Here is a 24,388-nt window from a genome sequence, read left to right on the forward strand (position 1 = left end):
TGCATGAATGGCCACTGGGTGGTGCCAACCCAACATCTTTATACATCCACATTGTATGTATGTGTTGTCAATTTAGAGAAGGCTTCTTTTATTGCACCTTCGCAGCAAACCTGCACTTTTAGATGAATTCAAATGTCACAATTTCCAGCAATGACAAAGATAAAAGAGGGAAACAAAAGCCAGGAGAAACATCTGAGGACCTTTAATGGGCTGTAGACTCAGAATGGACCAGCTCCAGTTGTGTTTTCATATGATTAATATAGCAATTGTTTCAGTACTGTTGGAGGAAGAATGAAAGATCTGACTGTAATGATGGGACGGTGAGTTACCTCCACACTGAGACACGTTCCTGGCACCGGCGATGCCCTGTCCTTCAGTGCTGGGACACGGTTCACAGGACAGCTGACCCACTGTGTCCTGGTACGTCCCGGGGGGACACTGGACACACTGCTCCTGCTCGCCGCTGTAGAATGTCCCCAAGCCACAGCTCACTGAGGAGGAGGACACATGTGCAGGTTTGAAGGAATACTTTCTGTGATCTTCCTCATTGTGACAAGGCGGCAACATCACAACACCAACCCACAACTAGCAAAACTCCAGACTCACCACACTTGCCGTCACGGAGGACTTGTCCCGTGCTGCAGGCCTCGGCTCCCTCCGGTACCCGGGACGGTTTCTGGGCCACCTCGTACTCTGTCCCGGAGAACTGGATGTAGAACTGCTGTTTGTTGATGGACTTCCTGAGCGTCCGCATGGCGCTCTGCAGCTTCTGCTTCATCCTTTCCCGGACGCAGTCCACATTGCACGTGTCTGAACAAACATCGGTGCTCATTAAAAAACAAATTGATTATTTTCTTTGTGGATGCTTTTCTGCGTGTTTCTCTTTGCACATGAAAGTTTACTATTTCATTCCAAATGGAGTAAGACAAAACAGGTAAGACAGAACACCACACCTGAGGCTTCCTCCTCTTTCATCTCCATCTCAAACTCTGCTGTGATGTGGGAAACCTCTTTTGAAGGAGATTTGCGTCCTCGTCGGCGCTTCTTAGACGAGTCGCACTTGAGGTTGACAAAAGTTACCTGGCAGTCGTCGGTGCAGGGGAACTGGCCTCCTGCCAGGTGAAAAACACAGAGGTGGATAAGGAGAGGGAGAGTCAGTTTTGGTTAAAACATCAATTATAAATGATAGTGTGTGTAAAACCCTTGCTAACCCAGCATAAGCTCTGTACCTTGCAGGTTCTGCCTGGATGAATCTCTGTGTTTTTCCTTGTTGCGGGGCCTCAGGTGACACTTGGCGTCTTTGATCTTAAACCTGGCCTTCTGTTTGATAGGCGGGGCCAGCGTGTCTGGATTCATACACAGCAGAGACAAACAAAAGACTGTTAATCATCATGTAGTAAGACTACAGGTGTGTAAAGTCTACATTTTGTATTCTTTTTTACCTTCTCAAGTGATTATGCAATATGACATTTTCTGCCCCATTAAAGGAGACATATCATGCTCATTTTCAGGTTCATACTTGTATTTTGTGCTTCTACTAAAATTCTTTTACATGCATTAATGTTCCAAAAAACACTTAATTTTTCTCATACTGTCTCACCGCATATACCTGTGTTCACCCTCTGTCTGAAACGCTCCGTTTTAGCGTCTGTTTCTTTAAGGCCCCCTCCAAAAAAATGCCCAGTCTGCTCTAATTGTTCAGTGCTTGCGGACCTCTACATCTGCGCTGTCGCCGTCTTCACACTGCAGGACACACTGTGTGTGACATTTTCACCTGCTGCCGACTGTGCACTATCAACAGTTTAGTCTAGGTTCTCATATATTGGTAATTTGGTTGGTCACATTTGCAAATCTTTCTCATACAGAGTGTAATGGAAGACACTGCCTGGTCAAAGACCCCCATTAATCACCTATACAGGAGCCTAATGGTGGCTATCAGCATATTGAGGTCAGTTTTAATGGGAAAATTCAACAAGAAAGACTGTGGTGGGGAAAAGAAACAAGCAATGTTTATATAAATATATATATGTGTGTATATAGTTAGTATTAATATTAATTCATTATTGTAATTAAACATATCTGCATATCAATGCAAAATCTGTGTGCAAGATCTTGGTATCGGAAGCGTTCTGGGTTACGTTAGTATTCTGAGTAGTTTGAGTTAGAGCAGGCTTTGATTGAATGTAGACAGTCCGTGTGGGGACCAAAAGAAGCAAAAGACATTCGCTGAAATGCAATCTGGGATCGCATTGGCTATTGTTCGACAATAATTTAGCTTATTATTGGCTTAAAATGACCTGAAAATCTGGCTACTTGCGAAACAATCTGGTTGTACACGCCTTTTAACTCTCATCTCAAGTTGCTAATTGGACTGTGAACAATGAGCAGCATACTATTCATCATCTGGATATCTGCTGGCACCTGTATATTTTGTGTCTACAACTTGTCTTATTATCTCACTTCATCTCCTTGTTGTTTACCGTGAACATGTTTATCACCCCCCAATGTATTACTAATCACATATATGCTGTAGATCATAACATCATCATCATTTTATGAAGAATATTTGGAGTGTTTCTCAGGCCTTCCGTACCAGCACAGGTGGGTAAGGCCGTGGTGGTGTTCCTCTTCTGAGGCGCTTTCCCAGGCTGGACGGGTACTCCGCAGCTCAGTGTGTAGCTGTTCTCTGAGTCTGTAAAAAACACACACACACACACACACATATTATACTGCAGCGAGGGAAGAGAAATCAGACTTGACGATGAGAGCTTAGGGAGGCAGAGAGTTTTTATTTGGTCTGAAGGACTGTGTGACCTGGTCCTCCTGTTCCATCACACGTCGGAGTCGTGCGTGTGTTGCAGTTGGCAGTGAGCTAGACCACGCACAGGATTAATAAGAACTTTAGAAATGCCGTATTCAGAAACGACAGCCCAGAGGAAAATCTGCTGCCATGTGACCTCAAAACTCCATTGATGGATTAAAGCACAAATGAAAGATCTATGAATCCTGTTTCTTTCTTGATAGGCACAAACGTGAGGGACAATTCAAGGGATGAAGTCATAAAAGCGAGATGATTAAATAAGAGCCCCAGCTGCATCAAGCCACAGGAATTTACATGGCTCTCTCCCGTGAACTTAAGACGCTCTCCAAAAAGACAGAAAAACAAATATTTCACTGCGTGCCTGAGAGCTATCCATCATTCTCACACTGCGACGGCCAAGTTAAACGGAGCGAAGGCCTCGCCGTGGAAAAAACGAAGGCGCGATCAAAGAATGTAATCGATTTACAGATGTGTGTTAAGTACTATGGCAGGAGGAGAGGCCGGGGGTGACAGCCAAAGTGCCGGGACGGGAGAAGCTAAGATGACCTCGCAGAGTGAAAAACACATCAGTCTGAGTGCAGAGCCCCCCCCAAGGAGTCAACACATACAGCGATAAAGAGAGCGAGCGCTCTCGACAAGCATCGGTGGCATCGAGAGGAAAGGATGGTAAATCTGTGACTGCGAGCCGTCACCACCAGAGGGAGGCTACGTGTGACAGAAACAACCCATCTGAGGGTAAAGGCCATTTTAGAGGGATTTACAGGCACAGAATATATTTAATTTGCTGGGTCACCAACTTAAACACACACTCTGTGACTTTTCTCATTCACAGAGTGGAAGACCACAGTATATTTCTATTGAAATAAAGTTACATAGACAAATAGCTATCCAAAATATTCATATACTCATTTATTTTTTTTACATCTAAAGTAATCTCCTTTACACCCAGACCACTTTCAGACACCCTTCCTTGTAAGATCACCGTCCTGATCTAAACATCAATGTCCCAAATGTATAAAACAACAAGAAGAAGAGAAAAACAATAAAAAATATTAAATCAGTGACCTCTCATACTCACTCTGCAGTGCACCCCTAGCCTGTGAGGATGTAATGATGAGTGTCTAATGATTTTAAATCTTTTTGTGATTCTGTCAATCTTACTCAGTTAATAAATTCACCCACTTGTCCAAATCTTAAGTGCTCTGAGAAGTCCACATTAATTGACTTGATTTTAACTAATGTTCCTCATAAATTCTCAGCTGTGGGTGTTTTCTGTAATGACCTAAGTGATCATTGTGTTGTTGCTGCAAACAGGAACACTGAGGTCCCTAAATTAAAACCACGTATCATTTATAATAAACATTTTAATGAACAAGGGTTTTATCATGATTTGTTTAATTTTAATTGGAGGAGGATAGAGCTAATCCCTGATGTGGAAACAGCCTGGTCTTTTTTTAATAATGGTTTTACACAAATCATAAATACACACGCCCCTTTCAGGAGATACAGAGTACAGGGACGTGATAATCCCTGGTTCTCCTCTGATCTAGCAGACAGTATTCATGAGCGAAACCTGGCTTGGGCTAAGGCAAGAACAACAGGTTCTGCCACTGACTGGCTTGTGTTTAGGCAACTAAGAAACAAATGTTCCTCTTTTATCAAGAAAGCTAAATCTGAATATTATTTGTCTGTTACTGCTGAAAATTTAAATGATCCGAGGAGATTTTGGAAAACTATAAAATCCCTCTCTGTGAGCAAGAACTCACAAGCTTTACCTGCTTTTATTATGAAGGATACTGTCGCTGTTCATGACAAAATGGAGATACTGAATTGTTTTAACAAACACTTCATATCTTCTGGCTCTCTGTTTGACTCTTGTTGTCCAAGGTCTGTGAAACCCTGTACTGGTGTTCCAGTTTATACTGGTCAGTCTTTTAATTTTACCCCATTTCCTGTGCAGGAAGATCACAGGAAATCTTCAGGGCCTGATTGTATAGACCCTTACTTTTTTAAATTGGCTGCTGATTTTGTTGCAGAGCCACTTGCATATCTTTTTAATCTGACAATAAAAAATAACGAAATACCAATGAAATGGAAATCTGCCTTTGTTCACCCACTGTTTAAAGGTGGTGACCCAGCTAGTTTAAATAACTATAGGCCAATATCTAAATTATCTGTACTTGCTAAAATTCTTGAAGCTCTTGTGAGCAAACAACTTAAGGAGTTCTTATACACCAATGTCATTTTATCAACTGATCAGTCAGGCTTTAGGAAAAAACATAACACTATTACAACAAGTGGTAAATGACATTTCTGTTGCTCTTGACAAGAAGCAACATTGTGCGTCACTGTTTATTGATCTGTCTAAAGCATTTGACACAGTTGACCATGATGTTTTAAGGCTAAGGCTCCTCAACTCAGGGCTCTCGGAGCAAGCGGTTGCTTGGTTCATGAGCTACCTTGAGAATAGGTCTCAGTGCATCAAATATGAGGGTCTATCCTCTGATATTGCAACTGTCTATAAAGGTGTGCCACAAGGCTCTGTATTAGGTCCACTTTTATTTACTGTTAAATAATCTGGGCCAAAATGTGGTGGACGCTAACTTTCACTTTTATGCTGACGACACTGTGATATATTGCTGTGCGTCAACTCTTGGGCAGGCAACTGATCTCTTGCAAAATGCTTTTAATGTTGTTCAAAATACCCTTTGTCAACTGAAACTGGTTCTAAATACAGATAAGACAAAACTTATGTTGTTTTCAAACTGTCGGAGTAGGCCACGGAATATCCCTTCGGTGGTCACTCTTGAAGGAAGTGAAATAGAGGTTGTTCACTCTTATAAATATCTGGGTATTTTGATTGATGACTCCCTCACTTTTCAGCCACATGTGCAGTACCTGGTAAAAAAAGTTAAAACTGGGTTTTTATTTTCAAAATAAGCTGTGCTTTTCAACTAATGTAAAAAAGCAACTAGTTGCTGCTACTTTTTTACCTGTGTTGGACTATGGTGATCTTCTTTATATGCATGCCTCTGCTAACTGTCTTCGTATGGTGGACACAGCTTACTGTGGTTCACTGCGGTTCATTACCAATTGTAAAGCTCTGACTCACCACTGTGAGTTATACTCTCGGGTAGGATGGTCCACTTTGGCCATCCGTAGGCTCTGTCATTGGTACACCTTCATTTATAAGGCAATCCTTGATCTGCTCCCAAACTACCTGTGTGTCTTCATCATGCAGAAACGTGTCGGACAATACTCCTTGCCTTCTCAGGACTTCTTTATGCTCACTATCCCAAATGCCAGAACGGAAATGGGTAAAAGGGCTTTTGTGTACTCTGCACCCTCATCATGGAATATGTTGCAGAATGATTGAAAACTCAAAGAACTGATATCACTTACTGCTTTTAAATCTAAAATGAAAGAAATACAGGCAGGTTCCCAAAAATGTAAATGTTTTTTAAATTAACTTGGATTCATCATTGTCTCTTAACTTTTAGTTTCTTTTAACTTGTCTTGTTCTGTATTTTCTGTCTGTAACTATGTGTTTCTGATGTTGCTGCCTGTCTTGGCCAGGTCTCCCTTGAAAAAGAGATTTTTAATCTCAATGGGACTTTCCTGGTTAAATAAAGGTTTAAATAAAAAATGTATTTAGGCACAGCGGTGCTGACAATGTTAGCAGGTTTGTTTGTTCACCATCTTAGTTTAGCATGTTAGCATGCTAACATTCAATAACTAGCATTAAACACAAAGTGCAGCTGAGGCGAATGTCATTCGTTTTGCAGGTTTTTTGGTCGTAAACCAAACATCACAATCCAGCCAAAATGTATCGAGATATTTCAAAACCAAACAAAAATGTTGGCAGAAGATGAACAGTCCTCAGGATTCATGGTCGGAACCATAAATCCCTGAGGTTGGTGCCAATCCATTGAGTTGACGTCAACATATGTGACCGAATAAGTACAAGCTTTGACCTGCTGTTGGTGAAGTCGCAGGATTCATCCACTGGGACAATGAATGTCTGTTAAAAAATCTCACGGCAATCCATCCAATAGTTGTTGAGATTCAGTCTTTACTGACAGACATCCCTTTAGAATGACTAAAAATGATGACAGCTGCAGTTTTTAAATGGTAGGCAATGAAAGATAAGGCTGAATTCTAAAGCTATAACTGGTAAATGTTTGGTATTTTCCATAAATTATTTGCATAGATAATCAACCTTACAATTCCATGTTTTGTTGTGTCAGCACTAATAATGTATGGTTCCTACTGTAAATCTATAGATAGTCAGCTCAGGAAATATGAAAGATGTGTTAGCACAATGCATTTTATCTTATTGAGTAATCAAATGAACTGTTTTGGCATAAACTGTGTGTGTGTGTGTGTGTGTGTGTGTGTGTGTGTGTGTATACCTGCAAGGAAGAGGGCGTTGGAGGGGCAGGAGAGCGAGCAGACCTCTGCCCCTCCGCTCTTGGCGCACGTCAGCTGGGCTCGGGGTGCTGGCTTCCCATTGGGCAGACACTTCACCGCCTCTGAGGAACACACAGAGTCACATCACCATGACAACCACCTGGACACACCCGCGTGCACTTGTGTTTTGGCCTGCTGCGAGGAATCCAACACGCCACAAAAAAAGCAAACAAACACACACACACACACGCATGCAAACACACAAACACACGCATAGAGCTGGTGCTTACCGATGCAATCTTTCTTGTTCCAGTGGAGCTTCTGTCCAGGCGGACACACACACTCGTAGCCGCCCTGGGTGTTTATGCAGCCGTACTCACAGCTCCCGTTGCTGATGCTGCACTCATCAATGTCTGAGGCACAACCACAGGAAGCGTTATGGTCAGTATGAATCATAAGAGATTGTAATCACAGTTGTAAGACATGATACAACAAGACAAAACATCTGGATTATGGGCATTATGTAATTCTATAGATGAGAGAATGTGAAGGCATAACTGTTACAAACACCCACATACCTTAACATCATTGGTGTATGAATGGGTGAATGATGACATGTAGTGTTAAAGAGCTTTGAGTGGTAAGAAGATTAGAAAAGAACTATACAAGTAGAATCTATTTACCATTTAATATATAAAATATAATGTCAGTGTTTTATTACATTTTAAGAAACAATTAATGTTTTTGTTTTGCATCTTTCCCTCCTGTTTGTACAATGTGAGGTGTCGATGTGACAGGTGTTATTTTGTCCCTTTCATATCAATGAGGGAAAGCTTAATAACAGAGACCTCTCTTGGTATAACACAACGAAATGCAAGTGACATGTTTTTTTTTGTTGTGATCCATTCTCTAAGTCTGATCTAATTTGTTTTCTCTCCTGTGTTTTTGATTTAAGAATAGGCTTTTCAAAGATAATCTTTCTAAATTCCTGTCTGTAAATCTGTGAAACTAAAACGTTTTGGTAGGTAATCCTTATTATCCAGCGAGAAGTTATTCTGAGCTGTGAGAGTGTTTTCAGCAGCAGCAGTCTGCACCCGCTCAGTGACCCCTCACCTTCACACTCCTTTTTCAGACGCACACACACACACACACACACACACACACACACACACACACACACACACACACACACACACACACACAAACACGCAGCTAGGGCAAACTGCAAACCACTACTGCAAACCGGGCTAGTTCCAGCCCGGTTTGCAGTAGCGGTGACGGATCTGAGCGGACTCTCACCTCCACAGTGAGTGAGGCCGTACAGGATGTAGCCTTTGCGGCACAGGCACTCGAAGCTGCCGGGGTAGTTGACGCAGGTGTGGTCACAGGTTCTCTCAAAGGAGCATTCGTCAATGTCTGAGGGAGACCAGAGAGATACACAACTGGTGAGAAATACTGGAGACAGTGACCGCTGCATCATCGTCAGTGACTCATCAAATTAGGCTTCATTTTCTGATAGTGGTTTTCCTGTTCATATCCATACATCTGGCTATTATCATCCACTGTTCGTACTTAAACATATAAAAAAGTAATGCAATGGGCTAAGGAAGTCAGGTGACGTAACATTAGTATAAAGAGCAACAAAGGCTTTGTTCGAAATTGTATACTAACATACTATTCATACTAAGTATGAGAACAAATTAAGAATGGAGTGCATTCACATAGCATCATATGTGGATTCTGTGTACACAAGAAATGCCCGGATGTATACTACATAAGCAAGCATTGGCTCAAGTGCCTCACAATGCATTGTGTGTGGGTGCCTACAGATAAGTCGTCAGTCTTTAAGTCTCTTTATTAAGTTTTATTTTGTTTTCAGATGAGAAAGCAAACCAGTTTGTTGTCTAAATCGGTTCTGTACTACGCTTGTGCCTATTAATGTCAGTTGACACTGTCAGTCTCTCCTTCCTTTTCTTGTTACCCTTTACAGGGGCTAAAAATACAACATGTCATAATGGAGTTTGTCATGTGGAGGAAGTTGTTAAGGCTCTGGATGTTGGCTTGGTAAATATTCCAGGCATCTGTTTGTGTGGGGATAAGGAATAGGTCGCCTGTTTCGAGCTAGCCCACGTTCATGTAAACTGAACTCTGCAGCTGTTGAAGGTAAAAGGAACAGATATGAAATACATGTTGTTTTGGCTGATGTGATCCTCTGTGAGGTGATTTAACAGTGATTGCTGACATTTAACTAACTGCTGACACTCTTTCTTAACTTTTAGAATAGAAGGAATCACTTGGGGAAATTTCTTATGCAAATATGGCAAATGATTCATCTTTCTGCATTGGTTTCTGTGCCAGTTCTGGCAAAATACACTAGTGTGTATTACCAGGTGCTATTTTCTCTGGAAAAGCTCACCGGCACAGAAAGCGGTGGCGTGGTACGGTGGCAATGGTGTGTCAGAAACAGGTGCTGACGCCATGATGTGGCTAACAACGCTCAACACCACATTATTAAAGACTTCAAATGCACTGACGGAGATGCACAGTTCATCCGACACACATACGCACACGTGTACACACTGCTGGCAGTTTTGGGCCGTGGTTGTGTTTTTAACAAAAATAATTTTGTGTTCATCTGCTCTTGCTTGCTGCGACTTGTAACCAGGAGTCCGCCTTTGGACGAACAAACATCACCGCTGATCTCATGTGGCACTGTACACCCAGCTGAGGATGTCAAACTGCAGATTCTATGACTGTGCACGCTTGACCTTTTCTCTTTTAAGCATTTAAGCGAATACATTACAGGTGGATAGAGTAAAAAAAAAAATGTTAACGAATAGATATCACCATAACATGTCCCCAGTTAATTACTGACAGTAAGATAAGTATTTTTTGTATTAAAGGTTTCCAGTAGATGACTGCAAACAAAGGAGCATTCAACAGCAAGATGGCATGCAAGGCATTGCAAGATTTGCATTGCTGTAACAATCAGAGAAGCAGTAGGCCTTTATGCATTAAGTGGAATATGTCAAGACAATATTCAATATGTTCATGAAAAAACAGTCAAAAACATTGCTGTGTGTCAGAAGTCCTCAATGCCTGTAGCCCCACCGAGCTAAATAATCACAAGCCACCACTAATGTGGTTCATAAAACAAGTACTGTCTCTGAGTTTTGTCAAGTAAAACCAAAGAGCTGAAAGTTCTAATGATTGCCTCTGAGTGTGTTTAGACCTGACTGTTGAGCCCAATGACAGTGATAATCTGTGGATTTGACAGCTGTCGATCACTGACCTTGGCATGTCCGTTCATCGGTGAGCAGTTTATGGCCTTTCTGGCAGCTGCATTCGAAGGAGCCCACTGTGTTCCTGCAGAAGTGATCGCAGCCTCCGTTGTTCTCCTGGCATTCATCGATGTCTGGGTGGAGAAACAGAAAGGTCCATCAGCAAAGGCACAGGTTTGTGTCAAAGCTCAACCGGATTTTAGACAAGACAGTACCTACTAGGTAGTGTAGACAAAATGAGTACCGTCACGTTTTCAGAATTTTAGCGTCAAAGTATCGGTTTGCATGACATCCCTGGAGCACACCAAACAGTTAATGTACTTGTGGTGTCATGTAACATGCTGACTTTGCTGAGTCTATTCGTCATGTTCACTGTGATTCAATGTTTTAATTTATTTCTCTCTCCTTTGATCTTTTTACTGACTTTTCCAAAATAGGCGCAGAGTTCCATTGTGGTGTGAGTACTGGAATGGAACATTTAGTGTTTTTATGGTTTAACAGGGCTACAGCAGGCAGCGTGGATGAGTCTTTGGAGGTTCAGCTTGTTCATAGGGATCCCTGTCTCATCCCATGATATGCTAGTTACCTGGAACTAATGCAGTCAGGCAGAGAGAAGAGAGAAAAAGAAGAGATCTAGTAATGGAAGGAACTGCGACATCTTTATATCTTAATGTCTTAATAAAAAAATAAGAAAAGAAAGTAAGGAGAGGAGGGGGAAGCAAAAAGCATCATTAAAAGCACTTGAATCTACAAACTCGGTGAAAACAACTCAAGATTATTTGATTTCTAAAATAGTAAAACAAACCTGGATACCTCTAGTCCAGGTGTGGCGCAGCCATCCAGAGGCATATATTCTAAAATGCTAACAATGTAACCGCCCCGAGGGAGCATGTTCAGTGGCAACCGCAAACCTGCTGCCAGATCTGGCAAACCCCAACCATCCAGTTTTCGGTATCCTCAGATGAACCCAAACTGCCACTGGCTTTTTCCCATAAATACATTTTGCTGCTCCTTATCTCTCTTTTATAGAAAGTGTTCCCTATCCACATTCCATTTGTCACTGGAAAAACTTTGTTTCTAGAGGAGGAGAGATCAGGCTGGAAAGAGGTGTATAGAGGTTGAGGGTGGAGGAGGACGAGGAGAGGAGCATGGAGCAAAGGAGGAGCGAGAGGGGACAATAGTCTAGCAGATTACACAGGCTAAACCCTTTTTGATTGGTGCTCTAAGTGATGAAAACTGTGAGGGATTAACACCTAAGCCCTTGAGCTGGGGAATAAGTCCAGCAAGACACCACAGAGACATGGGGGAGGAGAGAGGGGGAGAAGTTGGAGTAGGGAGGTAGAGGAGACAAGATTCAGAAGAAGACAGAGGAAAAGGAGAAACATAAGGATAATGAAAGTGAAAGTAACTTCTGCCCTGGTTCGTGCTTGGGGCGGGCATGGATAGAAACTATGCGGGTTAATGTAGGGTTGGGCCTGATTATTTGGCACCTTTTTGTTTTGTTGCGTAAGTAAACCTAAAAGTAGTTAGAAGTTTATTTTGAAAAGACACTATATATGTAATGAGCGGAAACTGACACTCCATCCCAGACACGTTCAAAACTGACACTAGAGGGGTTAGAGGGGCGCCATAGGGCCACTGACTGGTCAGCATTTGACGAGTCGGGAGTGAGAGTGTGTTAGTAGCTTGATCAATTCAGACCCCACTGATAACAGGGTCAAGAGAAGGTGGTGAGAGGACAGAGAGGTCCAGTCAACACACACTGTCAAATGGCCCTCAGTGTAGCGTGATAGGAGCCCTTATAAAACAGCAAGTAACTAAGCCGCTATGTTTTTTCATCAGTCACTCTGGCCTCTCTGGGCTGATCATCTCAGTCTGTATCCTCAGGGAGCTTCTACTGAATGAACTCTTCATCTAAATATGGAGCCGAGACAGGAATCCACAATGAGCTGGCTGCTCGGTGCAGTAAAAATGTAGTAAACTGTGTGTCCCGCTGTGCCCTGTCAGTGGCCTTTTAGAGGGATTGTCCCTCCATCTGGCTCGGCTGAAACAGATATCCCCATGGCTGGTGGGAAGGAAAGGCTCTGTTTTGTTTTTTTAAGGAGAGTGGGACAGGTAAGGGTGTTCAAGTAGACTTAAGTGTACGTCTAACATCCCGAAATGTGATATCATATCAGGAGAGAAGCTTTCAGATCTGCTCTCAATTGCCAGTCTATGACCTCCTCTTGACTTTGTGCTTTCCTACCTGTCTGACTCTCTCTTGTTTTTAATTTATTTCCAGTTTCGCTCCTCCAATGCTCTGTTGTCTCATGTCTAACCTGCAGCGCCGTCTGGATAAAGGATTCAAATCAGTCATGGTCATCTTACTTGTTCTTTTCTTTGACATGCTGACAGTAGCTGGTAGGCTGATCTCTATCTGTGACACAGCAGGAGGAATGGCTTTTTTTCCCCTCCCTTCAGGTTACCCACACACTGTCCGTTTTGTGATTTTTGAAGGAATCAGATAAGAAAAAACGGCACAGAAACCACAAGAAGAACAGCTTCAGGAGTTGAGGAAAACTGGATTCTCGAATCAGGCATGTTGGCAAGTGAGCAAGTCCACAACATTCCCCCTCTGCCCACGACGTCTCCGCTCTAATGCCTATGTAAAAACAGTGGATACCACCCTGGGTCTACCCAATGCAGACATACACAACTTCATAATTATTCTGGCAGCCACAAACACTGGCAGAGCGGCCACAGCTACCCACACTTAATGGCCACTCTGGGGATGCCTGAGCCTCATAACGGGGTCTATAATTACCTTTAATGGAGCTTAAATAAGCTTTGAGCTTAAATAAATACATTAAGCCTCCACACATCTTGAAATAATAAAGTTCAGTGAGTGGAGAGAGAGCACAGGAGAGTGGGTGCAGGGAGAATGAAGGGTGGCCTGACGTGTGGGGCAGTTCCGAGAATGTCAGTTGTCCCTCTGGTGTTTAACCTCCATCAACAGGGCTTTCATCAATGTTTACACTGCAACCATTGTAGTTTGTCATGTTAACATGCTAGTATTTGCTTATTAGCACAATATTCATCAGATATTTTTGTCCAAAGCGAAGTACGAATGAGGTAAAATCCAAGTTAGATCAAGGAGACGACTTTGAGAATAATGCCTCAACAGTTAAGACCAATTCATACTTTCCGCGCCCGCTTGTCCATGAGGGTCTGCTTCGGTCTGGGAAATGTATATTTCGTTATCCGCCCATGTCCGTGCAAACCCTAAGTGGACGTGCACTTGCAGCCCAAATTGTGTGACCACGCACACTTTATGCATCCTCCAGTTTTGTGCAACACTCCTGCCCAGTTGGTGGTGTTGCACTTCTTGCTGGTTTGCCAAGAGGAAGAATAAGATGACAAAGTGGATGCTTGTTCTGAATAGAATTTGTGCGAGGAGATCCACAGTTACTTGTATCTAAATAATTTGCTGTTAAATAAATACAATGACAGTCAAATGGCATTGAACTTCTGGCACACAACATCTTGGTGCATTAGTGCAATCAACTTGACACTGTTGTTGTATAGGGTTATGTTCATATATACAGTATATATACACTTTTTGAATATATATTTATATTTATATTGTACATAGTCGTTAAATGTTTATGCTTACATCTTTCCTGTTTATTGTAAATTCTGTGTTTGCACATAGAGAGCAACGAAAACCGGAGTCAACTTCCTTGTATGCGTAAGCGTACATGGCCAATAAAGCTGATTCTGAGTCTGAGTCTGAACTGGAATGGAGTGTGGACCGGGAAATGTGCATGCCTGGAAAGCCAGACAGACGCAGACCCTCAATGGGAGTATGAATGGAAGCGTCTACCGAACGACTGTCCGAGGCTTTACATGTTCTCCCTGACACAGGTGCCACAAGGCTGCAGGTACACTCAGACTGATTGGAACGCCATTAATTACAGGTCATACACTTTTTGTATATGATTAATTCAGATTATGATGGCACTAGATGAGAAGTTAGAGAATCCATCTGGTAGCTGTTGAGATTTCACTGGATAAGTAAAATCTTTGAATGGTTGGTGGTGGCAGATTAACCGTCATCAGGTCATCAGGATTTAAACTCTGAAATAAATGTCATGGGAATCCATCTCATAGTCGAGATATTTTAGTCTAGACTAGTTTAGACAGACTGAAAGACTCACATCGACATCCATAGAGCCATGTCACTGGCATGGCTACAAATGTAGAAATACTACAACAGCTTTCTCTGTATAAGAACAGAAGAATAAAATTGTGGGTAAAATCAGTGTTCATATGAATGGGCAGCTGAATGTCATCATGTACAAACATCTGGGGCGCCAGAAGCCATCTGGCCTGAGGCGTTTTTTCATGAAGATGCTCCTAATGAACTAATTAGTGCTTCACATGGACTGAGGAAAAACCACGCTGGGAATTGTCTCTGCTTATTTCCAATGATCACACAAAAGGGTAAAAAGCATGCACACTTCTCTCACTTCAATGTTTCCTCCACAAATGGCTGTCTGCCCTTGTGGGAGAGGATTCATTCGTTACTTTCACAATACGAGGATCCACACACACACACACACACACACACACACACACACACACACACACACACACACACACACACACACACACAGACACCTGGCTGTCTCCTGGGATCCATCTCTGACATTTACTCTAGACGATCAATATGTTGCTCCAGCCTTCGATCAATACTTTCACCCTTTACCAAGAGCTGTTTGACTCTCTGAATATCACACAGCTCTGACAGACATTTCGAATCTCTTGCTGACAGACTGGTTATCTGCTGCTGCTTGCATGTACAGGTTTCAAAACAGCCAAATGTGGTACTTTTTACAGCCTTTTTAAAGCTGGATTTAAGAGCAAATTAACAACCAAAATAAAGAAATAAAGAGACTGGCAAAAGCTGTCTATTTCCAATTGAACATAACTAATGAAAAGTTGCAAGACTATAAATACAAATTTAAAAAAACAACATTACTCTAAAATGATTTAAGAAAATGTTGTGATACCTGTTAAAGGCCATTTCATGAAAACATAACATCATATTGTAGTAACTTGTCCTATATTTAAACCTTTATTGCTGTTATTTTATTTAATATGAAATAAAATAAAAATGTTAAATGAAATCTTGCGATGGCATCACACCAGCCAGGAGAGAGTCTTCCTGTCAGGTCTGACCGTTTTCATTCAAATTTTAAATTTTAACAGAATTTACAGAAAACCTGCGAAAAAAAAAAGCAAACTGATGCATATTTGCATCCACTACTGTGCAATTGGGAGTTGGGAGCATTGGTATAGCATCATGGTGCTAATAATCCAAGTTGGGTGCTATTAAACAATTGCAGAAGAAAAGGGTGCAATGAAATGACGTATAATGAGCTTCAGGCAAATGTGAAATGAGCAAAAAACATGTAAAATGTGAAGGAAATATGACATTTCTGTTTGTTTCATGTATTAATGTGAGGAAGATTACAGTCTCCTCATCGTTCCACACAGATCTTATGTTTTCAATTTTTCATCGGAAGCTTAAATGACATTAAAGTTACGTACTTCACTGCACTTTGTTAAATTTTCTTTTTATCAATACACAAACTTTTCTAACTCAGCCAAGAGTAAAACCTTTTTGCAATATTTCAGATTTTTTTCAAATTCCAAATGCACATAAAAAGAGGTGGATATAAATGCACTTATTTACTCACATGACATTAGAGTCTTTGCTGGTATCTGACAGCTGTGAAGTTAATCAGTCATACTATCAAAGAAAGTTAAATGTTTGCATTCTAATCCATTAACTGACTGATTGCTGTAGCAATGGTTTCAGTCAGGAGCACAGTTGTCTGACACTCTTTAGCAGCAGAGGAAGCAGCTATGGTTCAGGTTCAGGACCATGAATATCTTAGGCCCTGTTCACACCCGCAGTGTCCTGGGTGATCTGATCACAAGTTGACAGCTCTAAGTGTGCCAGTGCACACCATAGACTGAAACAAATATGGACATCATCTCAATGACATCACCCATAGGTTTCTGAAGAGCCGCTGTGAAGCTCAAAGTGGGAGGCTCCAGGCGTCGCCTTCTTTGCAGTGACGACTCCGCCTAACTCTAAAAATGGGCAAAGAGGGTGGTCGCTGGAGGAGCTGAGACGGCTGAGACAAGTGACGCAGTAGAGCAGACAGCTAGCAGCTGACAACACCTACCTTTCATTCAAAAAATTATGTGTAACTTTAACGGGTGAGTTATATGAATTAATAATATTCACCTTCAGTACATTTGTCATCAATGGGAATATTAGCTGAAGAGACATAGAACGTTTTTTTTACCGGGCTGTTTTGTACATGTAAAGTTGGTCATTTCAACATGGGGATCAATGGGGATTTACTGTCTTTTGGAGCCAGCAGTGGCCATTTAAGGAAGTGCAGTTAACACCTGGCATTATATTGCCGCTCTAGTGATCACTTGTGATCGGATCTTACTTCCTCGCTCTATATGCAAATAAACATGTACATCATTTCCATTTGTGTTGTTGTTTTTAACCTGCAGGAGGCAGCAATGCACTTCCTGTGCCTCAGCCGCTGAGAATTAAAAGAAGAAGAAATCAAACAGTACAGACTGTGTGTATTCTTGGGTGTGTTCCAGGAAGCACAAATTGCCAAAGACGTTTGTTTGTGATATATCTCTATGGCCTAGTTTCAGACCTTGTGGACCAATAGCTTACTTAATTTGATACAAGTGAATGAGTACGTACTTCTGTTTAGAGGACGTCTGAGTAGGCGGTCCTTAATGTGGACCAGGACACATTCATGCACACACTGCTAAAAGAATGTGGCCATATGCCTAGACCACCACCGAATGTGGTCTGAGCAATCGGATCTCAATGTGTCCTCAGTGCGCCTTTCGTGCATTCACACCTGTACTTAGAGTTGTCCACCTGTGATCGGATCACCCGAGATTCATGTTAATGCCAGGTGTGAACAGCGCCTTAGAGCAGCAAGTTTGCTTGATGTGCCATTGAGTAATTGATTAGGATTAGAAAACATATTCAGGCACTTTTTAATGCAATATTTCAGTAATCCAAACGGCAGGCCTTTTGCACTACGAGAATTTGAAGTGAATCCACTGGTAGTTGAACGGTGACCTTGAGGGGATTCATTTTTCTTCCAGGTTATATATTTTGGATGTGAACTTTTAACATACACTGCTCTGGCTGAGAAGGAGGCTAAGGGCCAAATGAGAAGGCTTGCTAATATCCACCTGGGCCAAAGGAAACAAGTCCTCTACCCCCCTGCCTGCTCTTCTGTAAGCCTCGGGGCTGGGTTTGAGAAGTCCAGTGTTTGGAATGAGAAACCCGACTCCAGAAGGGACCCTGATGCTGCTGCAGGGCTCAGCTGCCTGATAAAGACCGGGGGAGCTGACCTGATTGATCAGCACTGAAGCCTAAACCGACCGCCACCAATGAGGTTGGATAGACTGAACCGTAACTCCTCACCTCTGACCCCTGAATCTACAGGTCAAGCCCAGGGTCAGGCTGTTATGTAAGAGGCTTGTCTGGTTACCTTGTTCCTGAGAGAAAGACTGAGAAGGAACAAACCGACCAGGGATACAACAGGATCTTGCTTTGTCACTTAGACTTGCTTGTAGGAATGTGCTACTCATACCTCGAGGGTATGAGCTGCACACAGTGGAGAGTTTTACCAAATATAGTTTCACCAAATATTTGCAGTAAAAAGCAATTAAATGGAATACATTTGCAGAAACCCGAACCTCTACAAATAATTACGGACTGAGTACAGGGGATCTAGTTTTCTTGGAGAGCGCTGGATTTCTTCGTAGGGTCATGCCGGTGGAGAAGACGAACATCAGGCCGGGAGGTAGCGTGTATTTATTCAGGTATTAAACAACCTCAGCACTCGATTCTGTGTAATAACAAACACTCTGCAGGGGCATGTGGGCCAAGGGAAACTCTCACCACAACAATAAAACAGCCAGTGATCTGGGCCTTGCTGGGCCGGAGCGAGGGATGCCGGCTGGGCTGCAGTCATGTAAGGTAATGGAAACCGCAGCTTTATGACTGGATTATTGCCCAGGACCAGTGTGGACACTTATCTGTGACTCTTCACTGGGGCAACAAAACCCCCCAGGCTACCTCTAAGAGAAATTGTACCAACACACATAAGTATTATCACACCAAAAAAATGGATTTTAAGAGCAGCGATAGTACTACAAATATTAAAACCAGGCGGCAACCTCCGATTCTGAAAAGTGAAGCCAATGCTATGTGTTAAAACCTTTTACAAACGAGGCCTATTTGCAGGCCTCAGCTAGAATAAAGATAAGAAATACCTAATTAAGTGTATAAGTAAATACAAAAATTAAAAAATTAAAAAAAAAAAAAAAAAAATTTTAATATATTTTTGAGATGAGAAAAATGATGGAACTATCAGAATACATGTTACAGGTTCACATAAGATAAGGATGGAACACAGCACAACTTGGAAAACTCAAAAGCTCGCCCTGGAAAAACAGCACTTTTAGGATATTGTTTTTTGGAAAGTATGGAAATCCAAGACTTTAAATATGCTGAGCTCCTAGAACAACTGATATAGGCTCTATATACACAGCTATACATAGATACAGTGAAACATTTATAAAATATAGAGCATATAAAATTAGAAAACTGATCAAATATTCCAATATTTGAATAAAAAAATATTTTTTAAATTCAAAAACACTCTATATCACTTCTATGTATCACTCCTGATGTTCAATGAATCAAAAGACAGAAGATTGGACCTTTTTTCAGTGTTTTAAGCTCTTTCTAAGCCCTTTTTAGTTGTTTAGTTTAAGGTCAAATACTGCTTCAGATTCAGCCCTTCTCTCTGTTCAGGGCTGTATCTCAGCCCCCCCTTCTCCGATTTTCACCATTGAGACATCCTTCGAACCGTAGGAGCCAATAGAATTGCCTGGAATTGAAAGCTAGATGATTGACAGCACTATTAGCCAATAAAGCTCAAAAACGTCCCATCTCTGAAATCTAATTTGCTGAGCTTCCAACCCTCCCAAGAATCCGAGGAGTGTCGGAGAGACACGAATCGAACGGATTCACACGGAGCACCAGCAGCTGGACATACATGCAGTGGAAGTACGGAGATATTCCATTTTTTCGCTGAGATTCGACCAAAAGTAAGTACAATATTCGATGAAAGCTGTGTGACTTTTTGTGTTCGAAGCTGAATATCTCTGCGATGGTTTACCGGGGAGAGAAATGGAAACTATGTCCGTAATCTCCGTCAGGCGGACATGCTTTTTCATGCTGCATGTTCGTAGGTAGCACGTTGCTAACGGAGTGTAGCAGCTGTTTTCTCCGGTCTGTCCCAGTCATATCGAGTATGATTTATGATATTTTGTTATTTGTTTGCTTGGCTGATGGGAGATGTGTTTGTCTCATGTAGAAGTGACCTAGTTCATGTTGTTCCCAGGACGCTGAGGTTTCTGCAGAACTATAACATCATTATATTCGTTCTTCGTGGGTTCTCTGCCAGTTACTTTTAACACAAAACTCTCTAAGTTTTGATGTACTCTGCGTCCAAATGGGGGACCCTCGGGTCTTGCGAGGGGGCGGCTCCTCTGATTGTATAGAAGTCTATGAGAAAACTAGTCATAGAAAACATGAGTTTATGGTCTCAATCTCTAGTTTCAAGTCTTCTTCAATACAGCATGATGTTCATTTAGTGAATTATGGTCCTTTTAAAGTCAAATAGACCATAAAGCAGGGTATGCTTTAGGGCGGGGCTACCTTGTGATTGACAGGTTGTTACCAGAGCCGTATACGTTGTTTCTACGTCTATCTGCAGCAGTCCAAATAAAGTCACTTCCATTCACTGGTTGCAAAAAGCCGAGATGGCAATGGCCGTAATCCAAAAGCCAAACTTTAAAACGTGACGTCACGAAAACTACTTCTTACATACGGTCTATGATTAAAACCAATGTAATGTACTGCAACAAATATTTCTAAAATGGTACAGGCGCTGTCCTTCATGTATAAACAACCAAATGTCATATTTCCATCATGTTTTCTACATTGTTTTCCACTGATAAGAGTTTTGATTGGAGCTCTACATCCTATTGATGCGCCCTCTTGGTTTAATACTACCGACATTAGCACCACCAACTGTTTATCTAAATGCACCAAACTCTTAATAATATAATAATAATTCATATTTATTTTGCCGGTTTTATGGAAAATCGATTACAACTTGTTCTTAATTGTGATGAAAACCTGACAACTGTGACAAAGTGCATGTTTGTATGCATAAAGTGGTCATGATGTTCCTTTGTTAAACGGCTATTAGTTTCCAGGTGAATGTGATCATGTCCCTGTCTTAGTTTGATTTGATTGTGTTGAGTGTGGTGTATGTGTGTGTGTGTGTGTGTGTGTGTGTGTGTGTGTGTGTGTGTACTTTCAGGTCTTTTCAGGTGGAGGAGGAATTCAGGCCAGTGTAGACGTGTCTCAGGTGCCAATAAACACTGAGTGCTGTACATCACAGTGCACCGACCACACGCAATCCACACGCAACCGCAAGCACACACATCCAGCCTCCAAGGAGTATGTGCACAAAACACAGACTAACACACAACCTCAATGTGTGTTAATTAACCCACAAAAACAGACTCACACACAAACAGTAACTCATCCTTCCTCCAGCATGCACCTTCTAATCAAACATCTGGAAAGGGTTAAAAAAAAAATCTTCCTCCCCTCTCTCTCTCTCTCTCTTTCTCTCTCTCTCTCTCTTTCTCTCTTTCTCACCCATTTGTTGGCACTAGAGCCCAGTGATGAACCGCCTCCTCTCGTTGGCGTGTCTGTCATCATGAGAGGCTGAACCGGCTGATCTGTCAGCGCAGATGAAAGGGCGTTTATCAGACTGGTGGGTTTTAAACATGCCCTACATAGTTTATATTGAAATGATTATGATAGACAGGCATGATAGGGCACATCCCCTTGGCTTTAGAGCAAGGTTTACACAGACAGGGAGAGAGTTAGAAAGAGCTGTCTTTCTCTATCAAGCAATTCAGTGGCACATTAGACGAGACCACCTCACAGTGTGGCACTTATCTTGCCGCTAACTACTATGTTCGGTAAACTACTAAATGCCAGCAATTATACTTCATACTGCGTCCTACGATACACTGCTAACACGACTGGGATTACATGTGCTACCGGAGTCGACGCGCCTACACACACACACACACGCACACACACACACACACACACACACACACACACACACACACACACATATATAAGCTTCAGCAGGAGATATTGATTCACTAACTCTCAGAGAGCCACTGCAACCTATGTGTGCTGTTGCCAAGGTTACAGGAAGCCCCCTGTCATACAGGGGCATTTACGAAATGTTCTTCAGGCACCGTCAATAAAACAGCACAGTCACCTTACAGCAACAGTTTGAATGCATTGGCAGCTTCCTCCAGGTCCAAAGACATGCAGTTTAAGAATGGGTAACGTGCCTTCTGTCAATTGCATGATGGGATAGACTCCCATCTATACACAAAAGTGTTTAGATGGGAGCATCCTGGTGGCCAAGGGGTTAAGAAGCTGACCAGGTCACTGCAACATCCCTTGTTAAAGTCCAAACGGGGAGATTTTGTTGCATGTCTTGCACCATCGTTCACTCATTTTCTGTCTGCCTCTTTACTGCTGATTATCAGATAAATCCTTAAATCTGGATTGTCAGATGGCCAAAACTACAAAAAACACTGACTTACCTCTAGTGGTCTCTAGCCATGCACAGTATTTCAAATTTCTGCTTCTGTTCCAACAGTGAACTGCAAAATTACACTTAAAAGTTCAAAAGAATCTATGTCCCTGTCCCGCTGGATAATCCACAGCATGGGTTGTCAACAATTTTCTTAGCAACTTACAAGTGACTTTTGGTGTCACACTTGACATGAACAGCTGTCTCCTGGGTGAAAGTCTTGTGTTCGTTTGACCCATCCATCTACCTCAACCTATAGGCGGACTTGGATTAGAAACGTATTTGCAATATGTCAAAAACAAACGTGAACCTTTAAAACTTAATTGACAATTCAGGCTATGAGAACACCATACAGACCATGCTGATAGGGACTATTTGTTCAGTCGAAAATTATTCCAAGAAAAACTGTTCATAGTCTGTTGATTACTGTGAGCAATGGGGACATTGGTTTTGGAAAGACAAATTGCGGTTTAAAGGAATTTTTCAATGTTATGAGGACAGAAAACATCATTCCATCCACCTCCCTATCTCCAGAGACAGATACCTCAAAACCTGGACTAATAAGATCAAAACCTCAACATTAAAGGTAGGACAGAAAATACATATTTGGTAATTTGGGCAAACCATGAATGGGAAACATTTTACCAAAGAAAAGTAAAAGTTTACATCCTGACAATCCTTTCAGCCTTGAAGTTGATGTGGTTGCCTCTTGTACATTATACCTCAGCTCCAGAATATTTAGTTCCCTATAGTAATTTAAAAAGATTTTGATTTTCGAAACTCCCCTAGGAGATCTGATGTCACTCGATATTCATGTTCTCCCACATCCTATAAGTCCTGCACATCGTGGTCTGGATCTAGCTGAGGTACAACAGCAGCATCGAGCACACCCGATGTGTGTCTTCCTGCCCGGTGCATAGGTGATAGATACTGATCGATGTGCGCCGCCTCCTCTGTGTGTCTCAACTCCCCTTAGCACTGATTCCCGCTCTGGGATTTATGAAGCCCGGGGGGCTGATCCACAGCCAAATTATGTGGGCGGGGCACAGCTGGACTGCACTATCCATCTTCTCCACTCAACTCATGGCCAAACACAAGAGGGGAAACTTTTCATTTTTCCACCACTGTAAATGTCGGGTCCTGTCAGGACCACAAATCACCGCGGGGAGACAGAGTGGAAGTGTTTGCACAAGCTTCTGGGTTTGAACTTGACATCAGAGGGACGGACGGGATGTTCCCCCAGCATGCAACTGCAGTGCAATGTCTGTCAGTAGACAATACTGCTGGAGGGGCTTCTAGAGCCCAACGGCTGGCCTCATGAACGTGGCTTTTCATGTTCAATATGTTCTGTCTCCCCATGAAAACACAATCAACTGTTTCATCAATGTGCCCAAAACAACATCTGTTTACGTGACAAAGCCCTCTATTGGCCTCAAGTCTGGTGACATCGGGTCTGATGGACCGCCAAACAGCATCGGAGAAACACTGAATTTAAACGAAACACTGATTTTTCAAACTGCTGTATTCAGTGTTTTTACCGGTTTAGAGGAGACCTCTGTGGTAAAAACTTCCAGATCGATGAAAACTGAGATATTCTTAATGGGGAGAAGCTGACTGCAGTGACAACGACAGCTCCCATGATCCCATGCTACTTCGTCAGGTCACCAAACTCCGTCTTTTGTTATTGTTTTGATTGAGAGACCTCTAGCGGCAGAAAACTACATATTGCATGTTAAGCGCGGGACACCGCTGATCATATGCTGTTTCCAACTGACAGTCAACGCTGGTTTCTTTTAACCGCGACCACCATCGCTCCTTAACCTTAACCAAATGGTTATTTTTGTAACCATGAGGATAAAGCTCCTCTAAGCTTAACTAAAAACTTACTGTAACCTAAACCATGACCTTAACCTAAAATTAACGGGCCTTAACTTCACCAAACTTCCCCAAACTTTAACCAACCTTAACCAAAAGTGTTGTCTTGTCTTGTTTCCCTTTTCCCAAATGAACTGACAATCTGCAGCTGGATGGTGCTGCCTGTGTGAGTATGTCATGGGGGGAGA

At 42.2% G+C, this 24,388-nt stretch overlaps 1 protein-coding gene across 2 annotated transcripts in view; it reads right to left on the reverse strand.

Annotated features, from left to right (window-relative positions):
• scube1 (signal peptide, CUB domain, EGF-like 1) overlaps window positions 1-24,388 on the reverse strand; it is a 112,506-nt gene that overhangs the window by 9,142 nt on the left and 78,976 nt on the right. For both annotated transcript variants that reach the window (XM_068717061.1, XM_068717060.1), the window contains 9 exons: window positions 10,524-10,646; window positions 8,531-8,647; window positions 7,522-7,644; window positions 7,234-7,353; window positions 2,594-2,692; window positions 1,230-1,346; window positions 954-1,112; window positions 607-810; window positions 330-491 (listed from right to left, as the gene is read on the reverse strand). In XM_068717061.1, the coding sequence (XP_068573162.1) occupies window positions 330-491; window positions 607-810; window positions 954-1,112; window positions 1,230-1,346; window positions 2,594-2,692; window positions 7,234-7,353; window positions 7,522-7,644; window positions 8,531-8,647; window positions 10,524-10,646 (1,224 nt within the window). The remainder of the gene's footprint in view (window positions 1-329; window positions 492-606; window positions 811-953; window positions 1,113-1,229; window positions 1,347-2,593; window positions 2,693-7,233; window positions 7,354-7,521; window positions 7,645-8,530; window positions 8,648-10,523; window positions 10,647-24,388) is intronic.

Source organism: Cebidichthys violaceus, unplaced genomic scaffold (genome assembly GCF_023349555.1).
Source record: "Cebidichthys violaceus isolate CVI_PGR_0920_01 unplaced genomic scaffold, fCebVio1.0.p SCAF_21, whole genome shotgun sequence".
NCBI lineage: Eukaryota > Metazoa > Chordata > Actinopteri > Perciformes > Stichaeidae > Cebidichthys > Cebidichthys violaceus.